Source organism: Monodelphis domestica, chromosome 4 (assembly GCF_027887165.1).
Source record: "Monodelphis domestica isolate mMonDom1 chromosome 4, mMonDom1.pri, whole genome shotgun sequence".
NCBI classification, from domain to species: domain Eukaryota; kingdom Metazoa; phylum Chordata; class Mammalia; order Didelphimorphia; family Didelphidae; genus Monodelphis; species Monodelphis domestica.
Genome location: NC_077230.1, coordinates 303339195 through 303364134, shown reverse-complemented (window position 1 = coordinate 303364134; position 24940 = coordinate 303339195). Strand labels below are relative to the sequence as shown.

The 24940-nt window shown below is 40.4% G+C and overlaps 1 protein-coding gene across 1 annotated transcript in view; it reads right to left on the bottom strand.

The window, feature by feature from the left end:
- Positions 1–24940, bottom strand: part of LOC100026292 (WD repeat-containing protein 49-like) — a 223135-nt gene that overhangs the window by 114051 nt on the left and 84144 nt on the right. The window contains exon 9 of the mRNA XM_056825130.1: positions 7609–7655. Coding sequence (XP_056681108.1) covers positions 7609–7655 — 47 coding nt within the window. The remainder of the gene's footprint in view (positions 1–7608; positions 7656–24940) is intronic.

Here is a 24940-nt window from a genome sequence, read left to right as displayed (position 1 = left end):
TTTTTCTATGTCAGCAAACAGGTTCTTATAATCTCTACATTTAAAAATATGGTCTATTATATATGTATTTTGAAAGTTTCTCCAAAAGCCTGAGTCTCCCCATCTCAAGTTTTCATCAAGGATACCCAACATACATGTTTGTTTCATCTTCATACATATTTTATAGAGAAAACAAAATGGGCCCATTTAGACCAGTTGGTGTCAAAGTTTCCCAGAACCTTTTTTTTTAACTTCTGTAATCTCTCCATTCTTTTTTAATCTTCCCATTTCTGAGATAACTTGAAAATTTACTACTGAATATCTTTAAAATTTTATCACCTCCAAAACATATTTCTCTTTTGTCTTTCATCAGGTCCAGCTACTCTTTTCAACTTCTTCTAAAGGGCCACTACCACTGTCATTCCTTCTTATTGTATAAAGCTCTCTTATTGTACATTGGATACATAAAATTTTATGGTGTGATTCAACAATTGTCAGCGAAAATTTATCACTGAAAAATGCTAGCAGATCTGTTTGATTTCACTTTGTTTTGTTATCCCTTCTAGAAAAATCTTCTTTTAGTACTTCATCTTGGCATATAGGTGACCTTGGAACTCTGCCAGGTTTTATTAGGTTGTAAAATTCTTGACTATATTTGTTGTTCAAAGACCAATTCAACCAAGTATAGAGAGACTCCTCACCAGAAAGTTGTTCACTAGGTAATGGGTTTGTTATTGGTGTTGGTGTTAGTGTTTTTGCCTTGGATGATTCATAGATTTCCAATATGGCTTCTTCTGTTCTTTCAGTGATGATAGTAGAGTGGTGGCAAAAGGTGCAAAGCAGGATTATCATGAACTACACCATTAAAGTATAAGTTTATCCCTTTGTGCCTTTAAGGGCATAAATTTATGTTAACATAATATCTTTGTACAATAACAAATTATACCAAGAGGGATTTAATTATATTCACATTAATGTTCTTGTTTTAATAAAACCAAGAAACATAAAGAAGTTACACTTACATGGAAAGATGACTCAAATTCAGATTTAAATATAAAGGGATTGTGGGGTTTTCTTTCATTGAATAATACCTAATCAATAGGAAATATAATTTAAAGGGATACTTGGTCGTCTGATCTTCCAGGGCCTCATTGTTTTGTAAACAGCCTATGAAGATAATATTATTTTTATTGTTGTTTTAATCATTTTCAGTTATATCGTATTCTTCATGACCCCTTTTGGAGTTTTCTTGGCAAAGTATACAAGAGTGATTTGCCATTTCCTTTTTCAATGATCACGTACCAACATAAGTACTAAAAATCATTTACCAACACATATTACAATGGATTAAGACAGAGAAATTATATTAGGAATATGCTATTATTTAAATGTAGAATGAGAGATGCCATTGGAAACTATTCTGGAGAATATTTAGGTTTCAGATGTTCTCAACCTAGGGTCTGTGAACTTTGGTTTTTTAAAAAATATATTTTTTATAACTGTACTTCAATGTAATTGATTTGCTTTGTAATTTGATATATTTATGTGACATTTAAAAATAATTTAAGAATATTTTGAGGATAATCTTTAAATTACTCTGAGAAAAGGTCCATAAGCTTCACCAAACTGCGCAAGAGGTCAATGATACAGCAAAAGTTAAGGACTTCTGGTCTGGGAGCAAGAAATGAAAAAAGAGGGACTTATAGGCTATTCAGAAGAATGAAGTCAGAAAGTGCAAGAGGAGATGACACAGAGTGGTCACAAAGAAAAAATTCATTAAATTTTAATAACAAATGCTGACTAATAATCATTTCTTAATTGATAAGTGCAAAGGTCAAAATAAATACCAAATTAGAAAACAGGACAACAATGAAGAGAAACAATCGCAGCATCTCCAATCTGACCTCTAGTAATCAAACCACCATCTCCAAAAAATGGAAAAAGGCAAAAGCAAATATGTTGACTTATACTAATTCTTTCAAGTTTAACCACTCAAGACAGTTGCCACAATGAAGAGGCTAAAAAAAGTCCCAAAACTGCTTTGTCAACTAACTCAGCAACTTCCTGGTCAAGAAGACAGAACAGTTAAAGTCAAGAATGACTCAGAGCATTTCAATATTTATTTGAATTACAGGAAGATGGAAAATTTTGAGTAGTTCCAAAAAATAGTACAAAGCAATTAAATGAAAAGTACTTTGCAAAGAGGATGGCATGAGACTGAATTGAGCAAGATTATCCTTAAGGTATTTTTGATGGAAAAAAACACTATAAATATAACTTATTATTTTGCTACATGTACCCAGGTGCCTTCTAGCTTTCCTTATAAAGGGTGTTATAATGAGTTGGCTTGCCTTGTGATGAAAAAATTTGCGAAAAACAATACAAGTTCAAGAGAATCCTCTAGAGTTGTGTGTGTTTGCTAGATAAAGCTCTCTCTTTTCCAATTTATTGAAGCAATAACCATACTTTACAATAAACTATATTCTTGCTTGAAGTCCAGCTATCACAGTTTCTATATGGTTTCTAGCTGGTTTGGGTCATTTATTGCAGTTTAAGCATTTGATCTGCCCTCATGGTTTTCTTTTTGATCTCTCTGTTGTTCTCTCTGCCCCTTCAACTCTCTTCACTTTATGTCTAGCAATATCCCTTTCCTAAAGGAAAGGATCAGGGCTCTCAGAGGTATTTGCTTCTACCCATTGGAGAAGACAGAAGTACAGAAAGAAGTATTTGGTGGTTCAGAAAGAAGTGAGGCACAATTTCCTAACCAGGAGACCTCCCTAAATACCTGATTTGGTGGAATACTGCTAATCATGCATGCTCCTTTGGCTATTATCTGGAGGAACTTACCTTTGTGAATGAAAACCATGGCATAAATGAGTTGTGGTTCTTGGCACTTGAAGTGCGAATATGGGCTTAGTATTTCAGAAAACATCTAATCCTTTCTAACTGCTCCTATTACTCTTTAGATGGCATAAGCTAGATAGGTTTTTTCCCCACTGACTTTCCTAATGACCACAGCTGATGCTGCTGGAGAATGGAATCATTTGCTCTAATTCAAGCTATTTTTTTTGCCTGTCCTTTTATTACCAGAGCTGAGCTACTGATGGTTGTGTTACATTCCCAGCTGTTTGTAATAAATGGCTTTCATTGATTTTTTCTGAACCAAACCTAGAAGGAAAGATTGCTTACAATGAGAAGGTGAAAGTCTTGGGAATAAAGAGTTTGGGAGGAGTTACATGAATTTTGTTTGTTTCTCGTTTGGCACTTCTGTCTCCTTTGAGTCTATGACATATATGGAGACTATGCCATGAAGTTTCCTTTGTTCAATACCAACCACAGCACATACAATCAGGAATTAGCTGCTTTAAAATGTTTCTTGGTTTTAAGAGTTATGACAGTGCCATGAAGAACATTCCTATTATAAACAATATGACATAGGTCTTCTCTTCTCTCAAAAATGGGGTCAAAGGTGTCCCATTATCAGAATTATGCCCATGATATTTGTTTCCATTCCTAGAGAGTGAAAATCATTATGTTATAGTGAAAAGAGCATGCTTTGGAGTCAATGGCATGGTTTTAAATTTCATCTGTTACATGTTCTCTGTGTGACTTTAGACAAGTCATCTAAAATCTATGACTCTATGTTTACTTGTCCTTAAAGCTAAGGGGTTGGCCTACATGTTCTCTGCAATCCAATCTAGCTCTAGGTTAAGAATTCTTAACTAGGAGTATTTTTGCCTTATGCCTTAGAATCAATACTCCATATTAGTTCCACGGCAGAAGAGTAGTAAGGGCTAGGCAATGGGGGTTAAGTGACTTACCCACGGTCACACAGTTGGGAAGTGTCTGAAGTCAGATTTGAATGTTGGACCTCCCATCTTTAGGCCTGGTTCTCAATCTACTGAGCTACCCAGCTGCTCCCTTTAACTAGGTGTCTTGTGGGGTGGGTGGTCCTGAGTCACCGCTGGAGGGGATGTCAAGGGATCCAATAACTTCAAAAAGAAGTTATTATTTAATGAGAGTCAAAAGATGAAAGGAATGCCAAAAGGAAATATCTAGAATGAAGAGAAGCTGCTGGGTATTGTGGAAAGAGCACTTGGAGAGAGAAGTCAAGAACATGAGTTCAGGTCTTATTTTTTGGTACCTTGGACAAGCCATTTATGTATTATTGGCCTCAATTGTTTCTGATGAAAAATAAGGTGACTGGAATACATGACCCCTAAGATCCCTTCAATTCTGGAGGTAACTGATAAGAGGAATTTTTTTACATTACACTGAAAGCTCCAGATAAAATGGTAAGAAAGGAAGGCAGAGGATTAGTTCTGGGAAGGGCTAGATTTGAGTTATATAAGACTGAGTTCCAGGAAAGATCACTGGGGGAAGGAGATTTTCACCAAGAAAGACAGTGGTTCTGAATGGTCAAAATTATTATGATGGGAATTAGGAATTTTGCTATTTACTACCCTACTTTTGAAGACATTGCTGAAATAAAAGTAAAAACTTTCATCCTTAGACATTTTGTGTTTCTCTTTTTGTGTTGTATGTAAGCAAGAGAGTACAGAGTTTGGGAAGGGAGATGATAGAGAACCTTCCTTTACTGCCCATCTTTCTACAGTGACCTCAAAGAGCTCTAAGTATTTCAACATTGGCTTGAATTTCAATGTTTCCTTCCCTAAGGAATCATGCAGAAGGTTTCCTTCCCTTTTAAAATAGGAGATTTCCCACAGGGATCATGCCTAACTTTTAAAAGCAGTTTTGAAGTCAATGGCATTGCTAATTCAAAGCTACCTAGTGCCTTCCTATCAGGCAGATTGCAGGCAAATCAAGTTTTATATCAAATGTGTGCCTTTGGTATTCTTCATGAATAATTAAGCCTCCCTGGCATCGATGTAAAATGCTGTCAGTATTTTGATCCTAAGTTTACAAAAGAGGAGAAGCTGACAGAGGTTAAATTTCCTGCCTGAGTCCATGTGACAACCCAGGGTCCCCAAAGGCTTTCTAATGAATGGGGGCCACTCAGACGTCCTTTCATTTGGCGAGCCTTCTAGCACCTCCTGTATTCATTTCCAATTAGCTTGAGTCATATTCCAAGAAGGAAGCAAGAGAGAAGCCAAAGCTCATAAGGAGGGAGCCCATTATAAGTACATCAATGAAGGTGAAAAGGTTTGCTCGAGTCTGAAACATTATAATTATGCTTATTTTCTAGCGTATTTATAAATGTTCTTTTAAACAGGGTTCTGAACTTCCATGATGGACTGAATTCAGTGGGGTTTGGGAGAGGAAGCTCTAAAGGGGACTGGATAAAGCGTTCTTTAACCATCTTCAAAGCCAAACTCCAGACATGTTTCCTTTTCTCACTTAACCCTTATTTTCTGAGAAATATTTTTCCATGTATCGAGGAGCCTACATAAGACACCAATATGCTTTTTCCCTGGTCTTGCTAATGTGACCAGGTTTTTAGTGGTTTCTCTGAACTGCTACGCTAATGCGCCTCTTTTCCCATCATAAACCTTATACATTTTCTTCTATTGATAGAGAACAAGATCACTAATATTATGTCAGATTTGTACTTTACACTTTCTGGAGAGCTACTGAAAGAACATGATGTCATCAGAGCCTGAAAACAACCCTGTGAACTAGGATACATATCTATATTGGTCAGGTTATTTAGCCTCTGTTATATATGTGTCTGTGTATACATATATATATATACATATATATACACACACACATACATGTGTGTAGATGTATGCTTATACATATGTACATATAGGGGCAGCTATATGGTACAGTGGAGAGAGTGCTGCATCTGGAGTCAGGAAGACTCATCTTCCTGAGTTTGAATCCTTCCCCAAATCCTTATTAGCATCTGTGTGATCCTAGACTTAACCCTATTTGCCTCAGTTTCTCATCTGCAAAATAAACTGGAGAAGGAAATGACAAACAAACCCAGCATCTTTGTAAGAAAACCCCAAATAGGATCATGGAGCATTAACATAACTGAAATCAATAACATCATCTTTTATAAATGTGTGTGTAAAAAGAAAATAAAAATAAATAAATATGTGTGCATGTACATAGATATCTCTAGTCATGGTTAATGTTCGAGTCTTGTTTACCACCCATATTTCCTGTCTTTTTGTCCAATGATCACTCACTCATTTATTCATTAAATAAATATGCTGTAGGTGCTTACTATGCAAAAGGCACTCCATTTAACATAATGGAGGACAATGCAGAGAAATACAAGACACAGCTTCTGCCTTCTAGGAGCTAACAATACTATTAGGGAGATAAGAAATATACAGCAATAACTAAAGACAAGACAGTGTGTGATACATGATAGATGAATAGTAAAGACAAGTGCTATTCACATTTGGAGGAGGGAAGGCTTGCTTTCAGTTATTGTGGTGCAGGAAATCTTCATGGAAGAGATGAGGTCTGAGCTGGGTTCAGAAGAAGCCAGGATGTTGGCAGGTAGGATAAGACAGATAAGGCAGGAAAGCATTTCCAGTTGGAGAGTGGTTTGAGCTGAAAGAAAGGAAATTTCAAGGCATATTTGGAGGCTTGGGAGTATAATATTCTGGCTAGAGAAGATAGAAAAATTGTGTATCAGAAAAGCAAGAAAAAGGTTAGAAAAGGAATTTGGGACAAGACTGTCCAGAACACTGTATTCCAGGAAGGAAATTGGATTTCTGGGTAGTCAAGGGGAATCCACTGGAGGTTTTGAGTTGGGTTAGGTGTGATATGATTTTTTTTTTAAGTGCATTAGGTTGAATCATCTGCCTGGGGTATGCAGTAAGAACTGGGGCAGGAAGAAAATAGAGGCAGGAAGTCCAGCATGATATAGTGAAGGCTTAAAGTAAGGTGGTGGCAGAATGCACAGAAAGTAAATTGAATGGGAAATTCCATGAAGGAAAAATCTACTGCCCGTGGGACTGAGGAGGGAGAGACAAGGACAGAGACAGACAGAAAGAGTCAGAGCTAGGAGAGAGAGAGAGAGAGAGAGAGAGAGAGAGAGAGAGAGAGAGAGAGAGAGAGAGAGAGAGAGAGAGAGAGAGACAGAGAGACAGAGAGAGACAGAGAGAGAGACAGAGAGAGAGAGAGAGAGAGAGAGAGAGAGAGAGAGAGAGAGAGAGAGAGAGAGAGTGAAGGCGGGGAGGAGGGTATTAGTTCATGGGTTTCAAACCAGTGACATACACAGAATTATCTCAGGAACCATTCAGTCCTTCCTTTTCTGCCTTGCTTGGCAGGCTAATTATGTTATACTTGTCATTTGGGAGACCAAATACCTCAATCATTTCAAATTTTGTTGTAATTTTCATCCAAATTTATTTTGCATTTCATTCTGTTTTCCTCAGTGAACACTGGAAGGTCCTCTCTAAGGAAGGTTACTGAAGGCAGAAGTCAAAGTAGTGAAATAAAGAGACGAGGAACAATTATAACCCCAGAAAATTAAGAGACAGGATAGGAACAATCAGTTCAAGATGAAAGCTATTTAAAAAGTGGTTGCTGGTCAGAAAGATCTTATCTTTTCTAGCAACAGATAGATGTAAAAAGGTATTTTATCCTCACTTGAAATGAAATATTCCCCTTTTTTCCAAATTCTATTTAAGCTTCAATATTTACCTTAATAGTTCGCCTACAGAAGCCAAAAACAGAATGTTCACGCATCCCTGCAAGATAGGAAGAAGAAAAAGACACAGACTTCAGGGGAGCAAGAAAGCAACATGTACTCTTTATTTCCTGCTCACCCAAAGCTCATTTTCTCCCAGCAGTAGCAACAAACAATATTTCTCACAGTTTCCAAAGGTACAAGATTATTTTTCACTTTGGCTTTCCTTAACCAAAAGAAGAATATGGATTCAAGAGCAACTGAGGCTACCTAACCTTGGGCAGAAGATAAACCTGATCAGAACAAACTGTTGTTTTTAATGAGCCAGGGTCAAACGAGGCATAAAAATAGGACTTGATGGCAAAGTTGGAGTCCTGATTTCTCCCCAAATTTCTACTTTGGCCTGTATTTGACATCTAGGAAAAATCATACCCAAAAGATAATGTTTGTGTATGGGGTGCTCAGGGAGGGGTAGTATCTCTGCTATGGAGGGCTTGTTGTGCCCTCCTAAGGCAGCTCTCCAGCCTCTGACCCCCACCTGACACCCAGCTCTCACTTGTGGCTCCCAGTAGCTGCTAGCATGTGGCAGCGGCCACACCCCGGGAAACGGCTTCAACAGGCCGGCCAAACCTTGTGAGGGCAGCCATCGGGTCATCGACCCCTGGTGAACCAGGGCTTTGCTCACCCAGCATGTGAAGACTGCTTCGGCTGAACAGAAGAAGAAACCAATAAGAAGGTTCAATGGCTGAGAGGGCAATGCAGCAAAGCACTGTGGAGTGTTTAGGGCGTGTTGGAGCACAAAGGACAACACGGCCATCCAATGCAGCTGAGGAAGTCTCCAGATGTAACAATTTTTCGTGCCACTGGACCCAGGCTTCCAACGCCAAGAGAGTGGGACTGTCTCTGTGCATCGGCTTTTCCACTTAGATCTCCTTCACACACAAGTATCTTTGTGCACACTCATCTATCCTAACCCCGTCCACCCTCTTCAAGACCTGTGGCGATGGGGGAGTGGCGACACAACAGGTGGAGGTGACCACTGGCAGTTGTAGTCAGGATCCTGCACGTAGGCGGCCCACGGACCAGTGGTCGCTCAGCCCAGTGGGCAGCAGGGACGTTCGGCAGCATCCTGGGCGACTGAGCAGCCCTCTCTAGGACAGCACTGCTCACCCTAATCAAGGGAGGGGACTAGAAAAGGTGTCCCAAACATGGCCTGCCCTACAAACACCCGGTCAGCACACCGCAGCTGACGGGTCATCCCTTTAAGCGGTCAAAATCAAGGAAAAAATACAAAGAAACTCCTACCAGGAGCATGGAACATCAGAACATTACTTGATAGAGAGAATACCCCAAGACCTGAGAGAAGAACAGCTCTAATCTGTAAAGAACTGGCCCGATATAACATCAACATCGTAGCCTTAGGTGAAACACGCTTACCAGAAGAGGGATCACTCAGCAAACCCACCACTGGATACACCTTCTTCTGGAAAGGTAGAGCCTCAAATGAAGGCAGAATCCACGGTGTTGGCCTGGCCATCAAGACCAGTTTGCTCAAACAGCTGCCAGACTTGTCTGTGGGCATCAGCGAGAGGCTCATGAAGATCCGTTTGCCTCTCAGCAAAGACCGGTACTCTACAATCATCAGCTCATATGCCCCAACACTAACCAGCACAGAGGAGACCATCGAGCAGTTCTACTCTGACCTGAGTGCCGTCCTGCACTCAGTGCCCACCAATGACAAGCTGATACTACTGGGAGACTTCAACGCCCGCGTTGGACAGGACCATGAAAGATGGAAAGGAGTGCTCGGCAAACACGGCGTGGGCAAAATGAACAACAACGGCCTACTGCTACTCAGCAAATGCTCAGAGTTCGAACTCACCATCACAAGCACTGTGTTCAGAATGGCGAACAAATATAAAACAACATGGATGCACCCAAGATCAAAACAGTGGCATCTCATTGAATACATCATTGTACACCGGCGAGACATCCAGGATGTAAAGATCACCAGAGCCATGAGAGGAGCTGAATGCTGGACAGACCACCAATTGGTTAGAGCAACTCTTCAAATGTGCATTGCGCCTCGCCATCCAAAACACACCCAGACAGTTCGCACATTTTACAATGTGAGTCGTCTTAGAGATCCATCTTATTTGCAAACATTCCAGTCCTGCCTGGACGACAAGCTGTCTGCCAAGGGACCACTCACTGGAAGCTCAACCGAGAAATGGAACCAGTTCAGAGACGCAGTAAAGGAAACATCAAAGGCAGTCCTAGGCCCAAAACAACTCAACCACCAGGACTGGTTTGACCAGAACAACACTGCTATTGAAGACCTATTGAGCAAGAAGTACAAAGCCTTTATGGAGTGGCAAAATAACCCAAACTCTGCTCCTAAAAAGGACAGATTCAAGTGTCTCCAAGCCACGGCGCAGCGTGAGATCAGGAAGATGCAAGACCGATGGTGGGAAAAAAAGGCAGAAGAAATCCAGCGGTTTGCTGATACGAAAAACTACAAACAATTTTTCAGTGCCCTCAAGACTGTCTATGGGCCATTAAAACCCACCACCACTCCCTTGTTATTCTCTGACGGTGACACTTTCATAAAAGATAAAAAAGGCATCAGCAACAAGTGGAAAGAACACTTCAGTCAGCTTCTCAACCGACCCTCTTCAGTCGACCAAAGCGCCCTTGACCACACCATTGATCAACTTGATGTCCCTCCTTCAATAGAGGAAGTCCAAAAAGCCATTAAACAAATGAGTGCAGGCAAGGCACCCGGTAAAGATGGGATCCCAACCGAGGTGTAATGAATAATAATAATAACTGACATTTACACAATGCTTTCATGATCTTATTTGAGTCTAATGTTAATCCTACAAAGTGAGTACTATCATTAGCTGCATTTTGGCAGAAAGTTGAAATTCAGCCAAGTTAAGTAGCATGCCTGGGGCCCCCCAGCTAATAAGTGTTTGAGGATAGATTTTATTTTGTTTATTTTATTTTTATTTCTTAAATCTAAATCAAGTTAGGTAAGAAAGGTAAACAGTCTTAGAGTCAATATTATGTATTGGTTCCAAGGCAAAAGAGTAGTAATGACTAAGCAATTGAGGTTAAGTGACTTGCCCAAGGTCACACAGCTAGGAAGTATCTGAGGTCCCATCTCTAGGCCTATCTTTCAATCCACTGAGCTGCCTAGCTGCCCCTTGAAGATAGATTTTAATCAAGACCTTTCTTACTCTGAGTCTTGTATCCTTCATTATGCAATATTACTTTAGCATCATAGGATCATAGATTGTGAGAAAGATATTATCCCAACGTCTTCATTTTACAAATAAGGAAATGGAGGCCTAGAGAGGTAAAGTAATTTGTCCAATGTCACATTGTAACAGAGCTGCAATCTTATCCCAAGTCCTCTGTCTCCAAATTGAGAGATCTTAAATTTTACCATTATATCTTTTGAAAAAAAAAATACAAAGTCTTTTTGTTCTTTAGGAAAGCAGTAGAATAATCTGCTAACTTAGTTCTTGGAATCAACCACCTAGTACTTTCTAGTATTTAAGTGACTATAGAAAACTTCTCTTATCTAGGAAAATTTTCTGCTATCTCTGAGGCGTTTAAATAGGGAGAAGCTTGATTTTAGTACGCTCATATACTCCACATTAGGGGAAGTCACGCTTTCTAATTTGGTGGTAAGAATGGAAACAAGAAATAGAACCAAGTACATTCATTAACAGAGTGCTTAAAAATGTATCTAGACACTGAGATGCTCTCCAAGGTCCCTTCCAAGTCCAACATTTCATGATTTTAGATTCTCCATGGGCTTTTAACCACCTGAGAGGAAGAAATTTATCTTTGGGTTACATGGAATTTTTAGGTCACTAAAGAATCATTTGGAAAAATACTCTAACTTAGAAAAAAATTTTTTTTTCTAATCACTGGTCTTTCCCACCCTTTCCAAATGCCTGCCTTCTTACGTGTCTTCCCTTTTCAGCTAAACTTCCTCTGAACAAGTGGCCATTCTACAGTCATGTCACTTTCTCATGTCATAGTTCCTCCTTAACCCTTTCATTCCTCGCTTCTGTGTTGCTCCTCAAAACTCTTCTTTCTAAGCTTAGTGACCTAACTAATCCAGATAGGAGTCTTCTTCTCAATGCATGGATTGAAGATATACCTAAAAAGCCATTTTTTGTGTGTGTTTGAAAAGGACTCAGGGCTTTTAATGGACTAAATGTATGAGTGTAATGAAGCTGTACCCCCAAAAGTTAATGCAACCTGGTTTTTGATTCAGACCTGTGACTGCATTGGTGTATGGAATACCCAGTAAGAAAATATCCTCTATCAATAGATTTCAACACTTGGTGGATTAAGTCATCCATGTCTTGGAGAGCAGAAAGAACCTCTCTAAAATGGTGGAGAATTTTCTCTCGGTCTTAGTCTTGTGTATCAGTTGGCTTATGAATGTCCCTTTTAAAATACATACCTAGAACTGAATCCAAAATGCATAATATGGTCTGATCAGGATATAGGGGACCAGAACAATCAATTTATTGGTTCTAGAACAAGGGTTCTTAACCTGAGGTCCATGGTTTTTTTAAAAATTGTTGATAACTATTCCACTACAGTTGGTTTCTTTTGTAATCTTATGCATTTTATTTTAACCATCTAAAATATTATTCTGTGCTCTCCACCTCCAGAGAAAGAACTGTTGGAGTCAGAATGCAGATGAAAACATATAATTCTTCATTTGTTTATTTGGGCTTTTGTTTGGGGATTTTGGTTTCATATGATTATTCACTTACAAAAAGGAACATGGAAATATGTTTTGCATGATAATATAGTTATAACTCAGATGGAATTGCTTGCCAGCTCTTTGACGAGGGAGGGGAGGGAGGAAGGGAGACAATTTGGATTCTATTACTTTGGGAAATGTGGAAATTTGTTATTATGTGTAATTGGTAAATAAATATATGCCAAAAAATACGAAATGTTTTAGATTTTAAAAGATATTATTCTGCCAAAGGGATTCCCAATACAAAAATAAGGTCAAGAACAATTGCTCTAGATGTTATAGTTCTTAAAAAAACACCTTACCTTCCATCTTAGAGTCAATACAATATATTAGTTGTAAGGCATAAGAGGGGCAAGGACTAGGCAATGGGGGTTAAGTGACTTGGCCAGTGAGGGTCACACAGCTAAGAAGTCTCTGAGGCCAAATTTGAACTCAACTCCCCCCCCCCCCCCTTTTCTAGGCCTGGCTCTCAATTCACTGAGCTACCTAACCTCAATGTTATATTTCTATTAATGCCAACTATGGATATATGAGAAGTGTAGCTTATAGGGAGAAGGGCTAATTCTTGAAGCCCTTTACAATGGGCTACCAAATAATCAATCAATTAACATTAATTAAGTACCTTCTCTGTACCAGGTTGTGCTAAGTTCTGGGGATACAAAAAGAGGTAACAGACATTCCCTGCCCTCAAAGAGCTTACAACTAATGGAGGAGACAACATGTAAACAAATAAAAACAAAGCAAAATATATATATATATATTTATTTATCATATATACATATATGATAAATAAGAAATAATTAAAAGGGACACGTTGGAATTAAGAGACTTGGGGAAAGATTCCTTTTGGAGGTAGGATTTTACTTGGGACTTAGTAGGGACTTAGTAAGCCAGGAAGGTCAGTAGTCAGAGCAGAGAAAGGAGAGTGCTCCTGGCATGGGGGAGAGCCAGAGAAAAGACCCAGAGCCAAGATACAAGATGTCCCCAAAGACTTTTATAATCTTTATTGCCTCTTTCTTTCATATTAATAATATTTTCATTTCTAATAAAGTAAATATTGATGGATAAAACCCACATAGAAAACAGCTCTTTTGTGGAGGGAATCCTCAATGATTTTAAAGATCCCAAATGGGTTCAAGACCAAAAAGTTAGAGAACCATTGACATGGAGTAATGAGGAGTTAATCCACTTGCCTAGGACATGCACCCAATATTCCTGGAGATGGAACTTGAGCCAAAGTATTTCTAGCTTTGAGGCCAGTTCATGATATCTATTTTGCCTCTAATAAATGAAACTTTTTGTTTTTTAAAAATGGAAAGAAAAGTTGTTTTTTTTTCAGAATAGGATTTTAAATTTACCAAAAGTGTCTCAGGTGGACAAGGAAATGAAATTTGTCTGTGCTGTTCCATCATTTTCTTCCCAGTTCTATCTCTTATGACCATTACAGAGAGCCTCTATGACTCTCCTAACTCTGGTCTCTGGGCTCCTAGCAATGTCATTCCTCCTCTGGCCACCCTGTTCCAAAAGAAAGGGTTTAGGCTTCAGGGAAGGACAGAGGGAGAAAGGGGCACTCTCCCTTCAGAGTTCAAAGCCAGGGGAAAATTCTCTAGCCCTAGGCTTATCATTACACTTCTGTTCAGATGGGCTGGGCAGGGAGGAATAGAGGGGAGCCTGGGAAGGACTTTAGGCAAATAACAAACAAAACAATTGGACCCATACATCACTGCTTCTATTGGCACTGTCTGATCTCTAAACCAATAATTCCAGCTTCATGCAAGAAGACATTTTCATTTAGAAATCCCAAAGTTACCTCAGGTTCAAAACTTCTTAAATTAAACTCAATTTTTATCTCTAACAGGCCAATTCCTTTTCCAGCTTTCTTATTTATGTCAGTGGCACACTTCTCTTGGCTCATCACTTTGGTAATCTTTTATTCCTCCTTCTCCATCATTCTTTTCCAGTCATCATCAAATCTTATCCAAAGCAGGACAAATTCCCCAGCTTCATTCAGACATCTCTATTTCTACTGTAGTCCAAACCACCATTACATTACTTCTGAATTCTTGCCATAGCCTTCTAACTAGTCTTGAGGCTTGCAGTCATACACTGATGCCAGATAAATCTTCCTAAAACATTGCTTTCATTATGTCATTATCCTGCTTAACAGTGGTGGCTCCCCTCTTGCCAACTGGATCAACTCCAAACTCCTTAGCTTGGTATCCAAGGTTTTCTACGAATTGGCTCCATCTAACCTATTTCCTTTTTTTTTTCAATTACTATTAATATGGCTCCCTACCTCCCATGAAAATGTTCCTCTAGCTAGGTCAATCTTCTTACTCATATCTCTGTCCACTCCCATTCCCCACCTCTTTACTCTTCTCCTTCTACTTGTGTTGTTGTTCAGTCATTTCAATTTTGTCCAACTCTTCATGACCCCATTTGGGGTTTTTTTGGGCAAAGATACTGGGGTGATTTTTCATTTCCTTCTCAGATCATTTTATAGATGAGGAACCTGAGTCAAACATGGTTAAGTGACTTGCCCAGGGTCACAGGGCTAAGTGACTGAGGCCAGATTTGAACTCAGGAAGATGAGTCCAGGCCTGGCTTTCTATCCACTTTGGCACTTCGATGCCTCTAGTTGCCGCAACTATATAACAAATTGCTGTAATCAAGTATTAAAATTTCAGAAGTTTGAAGTCCTTTATTGGATTATAGAAGCAGCATTCTCATTTGGTTGGTAGAAGATGGGCATATCTTCCAGTGACCTCAGGGTCAGTCAACATAGAAAATACAAGGTCAAGAAAGGAGGTAGGAGAAGAGGAAGAGGAGAAGGGCTCTTTCATTCTCTTCATTCCTTCTCCCCCTAATCAGTCATTGCCCTTGGAAGAACTAGGGGAGGAGGAGGAGGAAGAGGCAGAGGAGGAGGAAGCAGAGGGTTTTTCTCCCCCTATCTTCCAATCAATCATGACACTTGTAAGAGCTGGAGGAGGAGGAGGAAAAGGAGGAGAAGGAAGAGAATTTCTCTCTTCTTATCCTCTAATCAATTATGATTCTTGAAAGAGCCAGAGGAAGAGGAGAAGGAGGAAGAAGAGTGTTTCTTCTTATCCTAATCAATTATGATTCTTGAAAGAGCCAGAGGAAGGGGAGAAGGAGGAAGAGTGTTTCTTTCTCCTTATCCTCCAATCAAACATGGCATTTGGAAGAGCTTAACCAGTAGGAAATACCACATCCCCATGGGAACTGACATACACAATTTCCAGGCAAATCCAAGGAACAAGAACTCTGAAAGCAAAGCAAAGAGCCATGAATAGGGTCTGGGATCCTGGCTGAATGACCCACCCCTACCCTTGCTCTCAGCAGAAATGTTACCCCTGAAGGAAGCTTCCTATGAACTCCCTGAGGAAAGAAAGAATCCTGGAGCCCTGAAGTTCAGGAAGCATCAGCTGGCCATGAGTGTTCCCTACTTGTGAGCCTTATTGCCATTTTGTGCTTAGATCTGTGCCTATCTTCCCACCACTGTAGGTAATTATGGGGAAGAGCTCACTCAGGTTTATGGAAAGAAAGTTGGGTGGCTTTTTGTTCTTATTAAGCTGTCTTAGTAAATGATTTTGCTTTAGGCTAATTTGTTTTCTAATTAAGTGTTAAGGGAAAACTCACTCATTGGGGCTCATGAACTACAGTGTTAGAAGTATAAACCTGCAAGGACCCCCTAGATCTCTGAATTAGGAGTCAGCCACCCTCTTTGGTAAAGCATTTCTATCTTGTTCCTCCTTTGACATACTGTTTGAGACTCCCAAATGACAACCTGAAATTTAAGCCACTCCCAAAGTATTTTTTTTTACACAGAAGTACAAATATTGGTGGAGTGTCTCTGGGCGAGATGGAGGCAGTGCAGTGAGGTGTTAAATTGTTTCAAGTCATGTCATGCCATGTCCTTTATGGGAAGCTGCTCTTGGAGTCATGAGTTCAAATTATGCCTCTGACACATTGGATATGTTACCCTGGACAAGTCATTTACCCTCTTATTCTCAGGCAACTTCCTATTATTTATCTGCTAAGTCCCAAGTGCTATGCTGGTAGAGGAGGAAGTTTCACTATACCAAAATACTGGAATCACAAATCCTTCAAGTAATTTTTTTATTTAAACCCTTACCTTTTGTCTTAGAATCAATACTGTGTAGGCTCTAAGGCAGAAGAGCAGTAAGGGCTAGGCAATGGGGGTTAAGTGACTTGTCCAGGGTCACACAGCTGGGAAGTATCTGAGGGCAGATTTGAACCCAGGACCTCCCATCTCTAGGCCTGGCTCTCAATCCACTGAGTCAGCCAGCTGCCCCTCTTTGAGTCATTTATGAATTCAAGTGAAGAGTACTGGTTTTATTAGCAGAAAGCTAGGTGTGAATCCCGCTTCTCATACTTAAAAGCTGACTTATCTTCTCTGATCCTCAGTTTCCTCATTTGTAAAATGGGAGTACTAATACCTATAATACCTATTTCTTAGGGTTGTTGTGAGAATAAAATGGGATAATATTTGAGAATGTGCTTTTAAACATTCAAGTGCTATATACAAGTCAGGTCCTGGTTTTCTCTTTCATAAAACAAGGTGATTAAGCTGGATGTTCTGTAAGGCCCAGGCCAGGCAGTGGTGTGTCGGTAAATGTTTACCAACAGGTCTTAGTGGGGGAAAAAATGTACCCGCAGCACACTTTTAAATGGAATCTGCATTATGAAGATTTTCTCTTGGCTTTCTTAAATCTAGACAATGAACAGAACGATAAATCAAGCCCTGATTTGAAGACTTCGCCAACTTCTGAGGTGTGAATGCTCACAAATGCCTCTGGTTTGGAGCTCCCTCCAGCCCTCCCCAGCTTCCAGAATGTACATGCCGTGGCTTCTAGCTTGTTCCCAGGTCCCCTCTCTGGACCCTTTGCCTGGAACGAGCCTCCTTTCCAGCTCTGCCTCTCCGAGGTGTTGAGCTCGCTCCGAAGGGTCTACTCAAGCACCTCCCACCCGCGGCTTTTCCTGCCCCCCTCAAAGGCAGTGCCTTTGCCCCCAAATTATCCTGGGTGTGCTGCGAACGTATTTGTGTGCGCGTTGTATTCCTCCCCAGCACCACTCCCTTAGGGAGCTTCTTGAGGGCAAGCACAGACTTGGTTTAGCCGCTGTCTCTCCGGTGACATACAACTCAGTGCAAAGCGCAGTGTTCTTCACTTCAGCTCAGAATCCTCAAAGAAGCCTTAGGGAGACCCCCTTCCCTACCAGCAAGGCGCCTGAAACTTAGCTGAGAAGGGATAGAGGCTTGCCTGAGGCTGAGAGGATAAGTCACTTGTCCAGGGAAACAGCCACTAAATAACACTTGGTGCTTAAGAAATAGCTATGGTGGGGCAGCTAGGTGTCTGAGTGTTTAGAGCACCATGCCTGGAGTTGAAAGGACCTGGGTTCAAATCGGAATTCAGATACTTCCTAGCTGTATGACTCTGGGCAATCCACTTAACCTCAATTGCCTAGTCCTTACTTCTTTTCTGCTTTCGAAGACAAAGGGCAATTGAAAATGTTTTAAGTAAATAAATTAAATTAATTTTTAAAAGGAAGAAATGGTTGAGGTAAGGTAGTATTGCTGCCCACACTGATTAGGCCTTGGGCATTTCTTTTCTTTTCTTTTTTATATAAATTATTTATTTTTTTAAATATATTATATATATATAAATAAATATATTATTTATATAATATTATATATTATTTATATAAATAAATTTTTAAATAAACCCTTACCTTCTGTCTTGGAGTCAATGGTGTATTGGCTCCAAGGCAGAAGAGTGGTAAGGGTTAGGCAATGGGGGTCAAGTGACTTGCCCAGGGTCACACAGCTGGGAAGTGTCTGAGGCCAGATTTGAACCTAGGACCTCCCGTCCCTAGGCCTGGCTCTCAATCTACTGAGCCACCCAGCTGTCCCAGGTATTTCTTATGTTTCCTTTTGCAAAAGCTTAACTAGGGCCAGAAACTGGAAACCCCATCATCACTTCTCAAACATTTTGCTATCAGCATTTATCCAAGTCATCTTAGGGGTTGGGGTAGGTACTTAATATCATCTATGCCTGTGGTTGAACTTTTCTTGATGGAAAGAGGCACCAAACAGTCAAACCACATCCTTCATGACAGCATGGAACAAGGAATAATCCATCAATGAGTCATCAATCCATGAGGATTTTTAAGTGTCTACTCTATGCCAGGGACTGGGCCAAGAGCTGGGGAGGCATACAAAGAGGCAAAAGACAGCCTGTGCCTTCAGGGAGCTCATGGTTTCATGAGAGAAGCAGCATGCAAACAAGCACGTACAAACAAGCTGTGTACAGGATAAATGGGAACTAGTCTGCAGAGGGATAGAGAGAAGCTTCCTCTAGGAGGGCTTGGAGCTGGGACTTGAAGGAAGCCAGGAGGCAGATGGCTTGGCCACGTGCTGATCCAGTGGACCTTGCTGCCTCGTCTTCAACTTTGATGGTGTTTCTGACCAGGGACATGTTGAAGGCAGACGGACGCTGGTTGATGTAGGTTGTGGAGAGGTTCGTGTGATTCGTCGTCATCCCAGCCTCCTGGAATGGACAGCGGGCAGTGAACAAGGTGTCCTTGCTTCTGAAGAAAGGACGAGCCACAGAAAGATGGATCCTCCTGCGTGCCTTAGAAATCAGGAAGGTCAAGTGCCTTGTCACACAATAACTGCCTTTGGAAGTTACTAGGCAGATTGAGAAGAACAGCTCAGATAAATGAGGGAAGGCAAGCCTCCCGATATTTCTGGGTACTGTAAAGGCTGAGACACAGCAGCTGCATTGAAAAGGAGCAATTTGCTAAATGAGGGGCTGGCTACTTTCCAGATGGCCATTGTTACAAAGGGGCTGGATGAATCTTTCATTCAATCATGCATCTGTCTAGACTGAGACATGAAAAGCCAGGTTCCTGCAGCAGATTCAAAACCTTGACATAAAACATGCATAGTATTGCCACTGAGACAGCTTGGCTAGAGACCAACTGGAGAGTGTTCTGCATTATCGGTGGATGCTATAAAATCTTTACTAAATCCACTTTCTCAGCTGAATGATAGCTGTGTGTGAGTGTGCTTAGGTGCGAACCTCAATGTGTTCTTATTTCGCTCACCAGTCAAGGACTGGGGCAGGTGAGTTTAACATGAGATTAGCAAGACGGTCTGGAAACCAAAATGTTGGTGTAGTAGCAAGAGTACCATTTTTGGCATCTAAAAGACTGGGGTTCAAATCCTGATTCTATCATTACTTTGGGCAAGTCACTTCTCTGGGCTTTGGTTTTTCATCTTTAGTCCTAGATCTATAATCTTTGGGGCGGGTAAGTGGTAAAATAGATAGTGTGCTAAGCCTGGCATTGGGAAGAATCACCTTCCTGAGTTCAAATCCAGCCTCAGACACTTACTAGTTGTGTGATGCTGGACAAGCCACTTAACCTTGTTGGCCTCATTATCTTCATCTGCAAAATGAGCCAGAGAAGGAAATGGCAAATCACTCTAGTATCTCTGCCAAGAAAACCCCAAATGGGGGGTTACAAAGAGTCAAACATGACTGAAATGACTGAACAACTATGATCCTTTGGTGTCCAATAGACTGCACACCCCTCAAGGGCAAGGACTATTTACTTTTTTGTCTTTGCATCCCCCGTACCTACTACAGTGGCTGGAACATAGATTTAAACATTTGTTGAATATGTATTTATTTGTGTTTTGTTGTTGTTGTTTTCAAAAATAACGTTACAGTCTCTGGTTCAGTCTTCTGCAAAACCTGAATTCTTTATAATTTCCATTTGTCAGAAATTCTTCTCTGGGTAGGAGGTTAGTCTAGCTGACCTCCAAGGTCTCCTTTACTTTGGAAGATTCCATGATCCTATGACTGCATGTTGACTGACTTTGCAGCTGCTCCATGGGATAACTGAAGTAAAATGGAATTATCCAATTGAATTTTGGCTAAGATCCCAGAATGAACAGGCTTGTGCTTAGGAAACAGGTCACTAGTATACCTCACATTTAAAAACCTGGCCCTTTGAACCAGGGAATAACAAAGTAAACCTGCCCAGTCCTATACCTCTTGCCTGAAAAGTGCCCATAATCCAATTTATGGAAGTTGAAAATCATTAGTACTTCATCTTTAAAGATTTCAGAAGGGGAGAGTTCCTTAGAAACATATTCCCATCTCTATGGTCAGGGAGAATTAACTTGTATTCGAAATGCAGGTGTTCTTAACCTGAGTTATATGAACCTAAAATACTTTTTTAAAAAAAATAATGGCTCTTCAAAATAATTGATTTCCTTGGAATCCTATGATTTTTACATTTTTTCACATCTAAAAATATATATAATTCCAAAGATTCTGTAGATTTCAAAAGCCTGCCCAAAGGGTCCATGATCCCAAAAGGTTAAGGAGCCTTGCATTAGAGCATGACCTAGCCAGCCATGGACTTGTGCCTGCTAAACACTGGGCAGGACCCAGAATTAATTTCTGACTCAGAGGGAAATGGTCCACCTAATGAATCATCAGCAATACTTCCTATGACATCAGGAGAATAAAACTGGACTGCTTGTGTTGAATTCCTATGCGGTTCACCTCCTATGGTCAGTGACCTACATAGAATGGAAAATTTAAAGTATTGTTCCATGACTAGTGAGCTTAAACCCTGAATCCACTTAGGCTTGCTTTTTTAACCCCCAAAGAAGTATCCACTTGAGTAAGTTTGTCCTATGAACAAAATGAAATAAATGACCACAGTGGCAAGCCAATGTGAGATCTTGGTAGCAGCATTAAATCTGGATGTCAGTCCTAATTTAGACATTCACTAGCTATGTGACCCAGGAAAAGTCACCTGATAACTCTGAGCCTCAGTTTCCAGCTTGGTATTTATATGAACTGTCTCAGAAAATTGTTAAGGTATATAATATTTCTAAACTTTAAAACACTGTTCAGTTGTTTCAGTCAAGTCTGATTCTTTGTGACTCCTTTTGGAGTTTTCTTGGTAAAGATACTGGGGAGGTTTCTCATTTGATGAGGAAACTGAGGCAAATGGGGTTAAGTGAATTGGCCAGAGTCCCATGACTAGTAAGTATCTGAGGCTGGATTTAAACTGAGGTCTTCCTAATTCCAAGCACTCTCTCTAGTGTTGCCCAATTTCTAACCTTTAAAGCACTAGGTAATAGTATCTAGTCTTACCCAAACTGTTATAATAGGCTCTTAATTGGCTTCCCTGACTCAAGCCTTGCCCTACTCCAATCCTTCCTCTATAAAACTGCCAAAATAATTTTTCTAAAGCTCACATATCACCATGTCACTCCCTTACTCAATCAATCCTATCAACTCTAAGATCAAAGAGAAACTCTACCCTTTGGCATTTAAGTTCCTTCACAACCTCTCCTTGGCCCCAACCTACCTTTCTAGCCTTAATTATATATTACTACCCTTCATGCCTATTAGAGTCCATCAAAGTGGTCTTCTTGCTCTTTATACTCAACACTCCACTGTACAGCTCTACACCTTAGACCTAGACAAACCCCCCCCCCCCCACCTGGGATGCCTTCCCTCCTCTCCTCCAGGTCTTAGCATAACTCGGGAGCCACCAGCTCTGTCCCAGTTATTATCCTCCCTATCCCCAAGTACCTTTTATCTATTTTGTCTTCCTGGTTAGAATGTAAACTCCTTGAGGGCAAGAAGTTTTTAAATCACAGTTTTGTACCCCCAACACCTAGCACAGTGCCCAGCTCATAAAAGGCATGAAATGAGGGATTACAGAACACTGTGTCTGGGCTTGAGGGAGATGAAAGATTTCTGATAAGATACAGCCCCTGCCCTCAGGGATAAGACAAAAACAAAGATAACAGCCAGCCCTGCACAATGTTCCAGGATAAGATTTTCAATGCCAAAATGAGTCATCAGTAATAGGAAAAGTGCACTAGAGTTATAAAGACACTGAGCAGGAAGGCCAGTACCTACCACCAAGCAGTATCTGGGAAAGCTTCATGGAAGAGGTGATTTGGGGGGGATGAAGTGGGAAAAGCAGAGCTTATTCACTTGACCAGCCTCAGATTTAATTCATACACATAGGACATATGTTTCATGCATGTACCTTGTGTCGGGCACATTAGCAAGAACACTAACACTAATATCACTTGACTTTCTTTAAAAAAATTGGGGTTTTCTTTTTAAAAAATGGGCAAAACTCAACCAATAAGAGGGGACGAAAGAGCATTCTTGCCATAGAGAAGAGTGTGAGCCAAAGTGTTTGGAGAGGCGGAAAAAAGTGCAGACTAGAAGGAGTTTAGAGAATACAGTAGGGCCTGGCATTCCATCAGGTAGGCTGGTGCCAATGTTAAAGGTCCTTGAATGCCAGATGTCTGTGACTGAACTTTACTTAGAAGGCGACAGGAAGCCACTATAAATATAAACAACGTGGCCGGATATCCAGGTATCAGAGAGACCATTTTGGCTTTGGTATGCCCACGTGAGCATACGTGGCGATGATGATCACACATACAGTCCTTCTGCCCCTCAATCCCAAGCAGGTGCCAGTTCCCAACCATCCTTTGCCCCATTCACTGTTGCTGAAAGTGATGAAAACTGGCATGAGCATTGATAGAAGAAGACAGTGGAATTCACGAAGCTCTACAGACTGACAGCAATGTTGGAACAACGAAATCACCCCTATGAATGGCTTTATTCCCAGCTGGGCCAAGTTCTGCCATAGAGGGGGCTGCCCAGGAAGAAATCCAGAGCCTTCTAGAAAGGTTAGATCTATTTACATTCTTAAGAAAACATTCTTAGCAAACCCAAGGTTACCATTCAGTGATTTTATTGAGCAATCACTGGGTATATAGCTCTCTGTACCAGCTACAACAGCCTACTTTCAGGGTATAAGATTGACTTTGTGACTCTATTTCTATATCAATGGTCAGCAGAACACGAAGCGCCCTCTGCTTTGCTTCAATATGTCTCTGATTCCAAGGAAGTTCAGAGGCTAGCAAGTCTGCAAAATTTGAAAACTGTTTTAAAACTGCCCACGTGTGTGTAACCCCAGTAAAGAGTAGGAAGTAGGTCTAATAGTGGCATAATAGTATAATAAAAATAAATAGATCTAATGGGGTGTTACATGATGCAAAGGACAGAATGACTGCCCTGGAGTCTAGAAGACTCATCTTCCTAAGTTCAAATCCAGTCTCAGACACTTACTAATTCTGTGGCCCTGGACAAGTCACTTAACTCTGTTTATCTCAGTTTTCTTATCTATAAAATAAGTTGGAGAAGGAAATTACAAACCACTCTGGTATCTCTGCTAAGAAAACCCCAAATGGAGTCACACATACTGAAATGACTAAAGAACCACAATAGGGGAAGGGAGGAGAATCAGTGCTCCAGAAGTATGTGAGCTTGTTTTTTGCTCTATTTCTCCAACCAGCACCTCTATGATGTCCTAGACCCAACTACTCACCCCTGATATGTGTTATCTTCTGCTAAAAGAATATACACTTCTTGAAGGAAGAGGGATGATTTGCTTTTTGGGCTTTGTATCCTCCATGCTTAGTATGGTGCCTGGTACATTTTAAGCGCTTAATAAATGCTTTTTATTTCATTCATCCATTTTTCCATGCTGTTTGTTAGTTACTGAGTGGGAGCATATCCTTTTCGATTATATTTATTGCTTTTGATTGCCATGCAGAGGGAAAAGAGACATTTCCAAACCGTAATCACAGACAAACAGCACTTCAAAAGATGAAAAAATAATATTGAGTCATGAGCTTTGCTCAGAATGATGGCTTTGCCACTTTCCAAGTGACCCTTTGATTCATTTTTACTTCTTTGGGTCTCATTTTCCTCATCTATAAAATGAGGGGGTTAGAAAAGAAGATCCTTAGTGATCTTTTGCCCATTTAAGATTCTGCAGTCTCCTAGGCAAGAATTGCCCAGGATAAGAACATGAAAGACAGTGATCAGAAGTGACCTAAGGAGGAAAACCTAGTCCATAGGTTTCCAACATATCTAAGAATGTGAGGAAGGCACAGAATGAAAACTAAAATTGTGTGTCAAAATGCCATGCCTTGGAAAGACTTATATGAACTGATGAACTTATATGAACTGATCAAATGACATAATATTTGTAAAGCATTTAGCACAGTGCCTGGCATATAGCGGGCACTATATAAATGCCCCCTTTTTTTTCTCCCTTCCCTTCTCTTCCTCCACTTTTTCCTTCCTTTCCTTCTCCCTTCCCCAAAGTGAAGTAAGAAGACACAAGAGGAACAGTTAGGTGGCTCAGTGGATTGAGAGTCAGGCCTGGAAATGGGTGATCCTAGATTCAAATCTGATCTTAGACAATTCCTAGCTGTGTGACCCTGGGGAAGTCACTTAGTCCCCATTGCCTAGCCCTTACTGGCCTTCTGCCTTAGAAAAAATACACAATATTGATTCTAATATGGAAGGTTAGGGTTTAAAATTTTTTAAAAGATTAAAAAAATTTGAATCTTTATACATTTTTTAAAGATCCAAGAAAACAATACA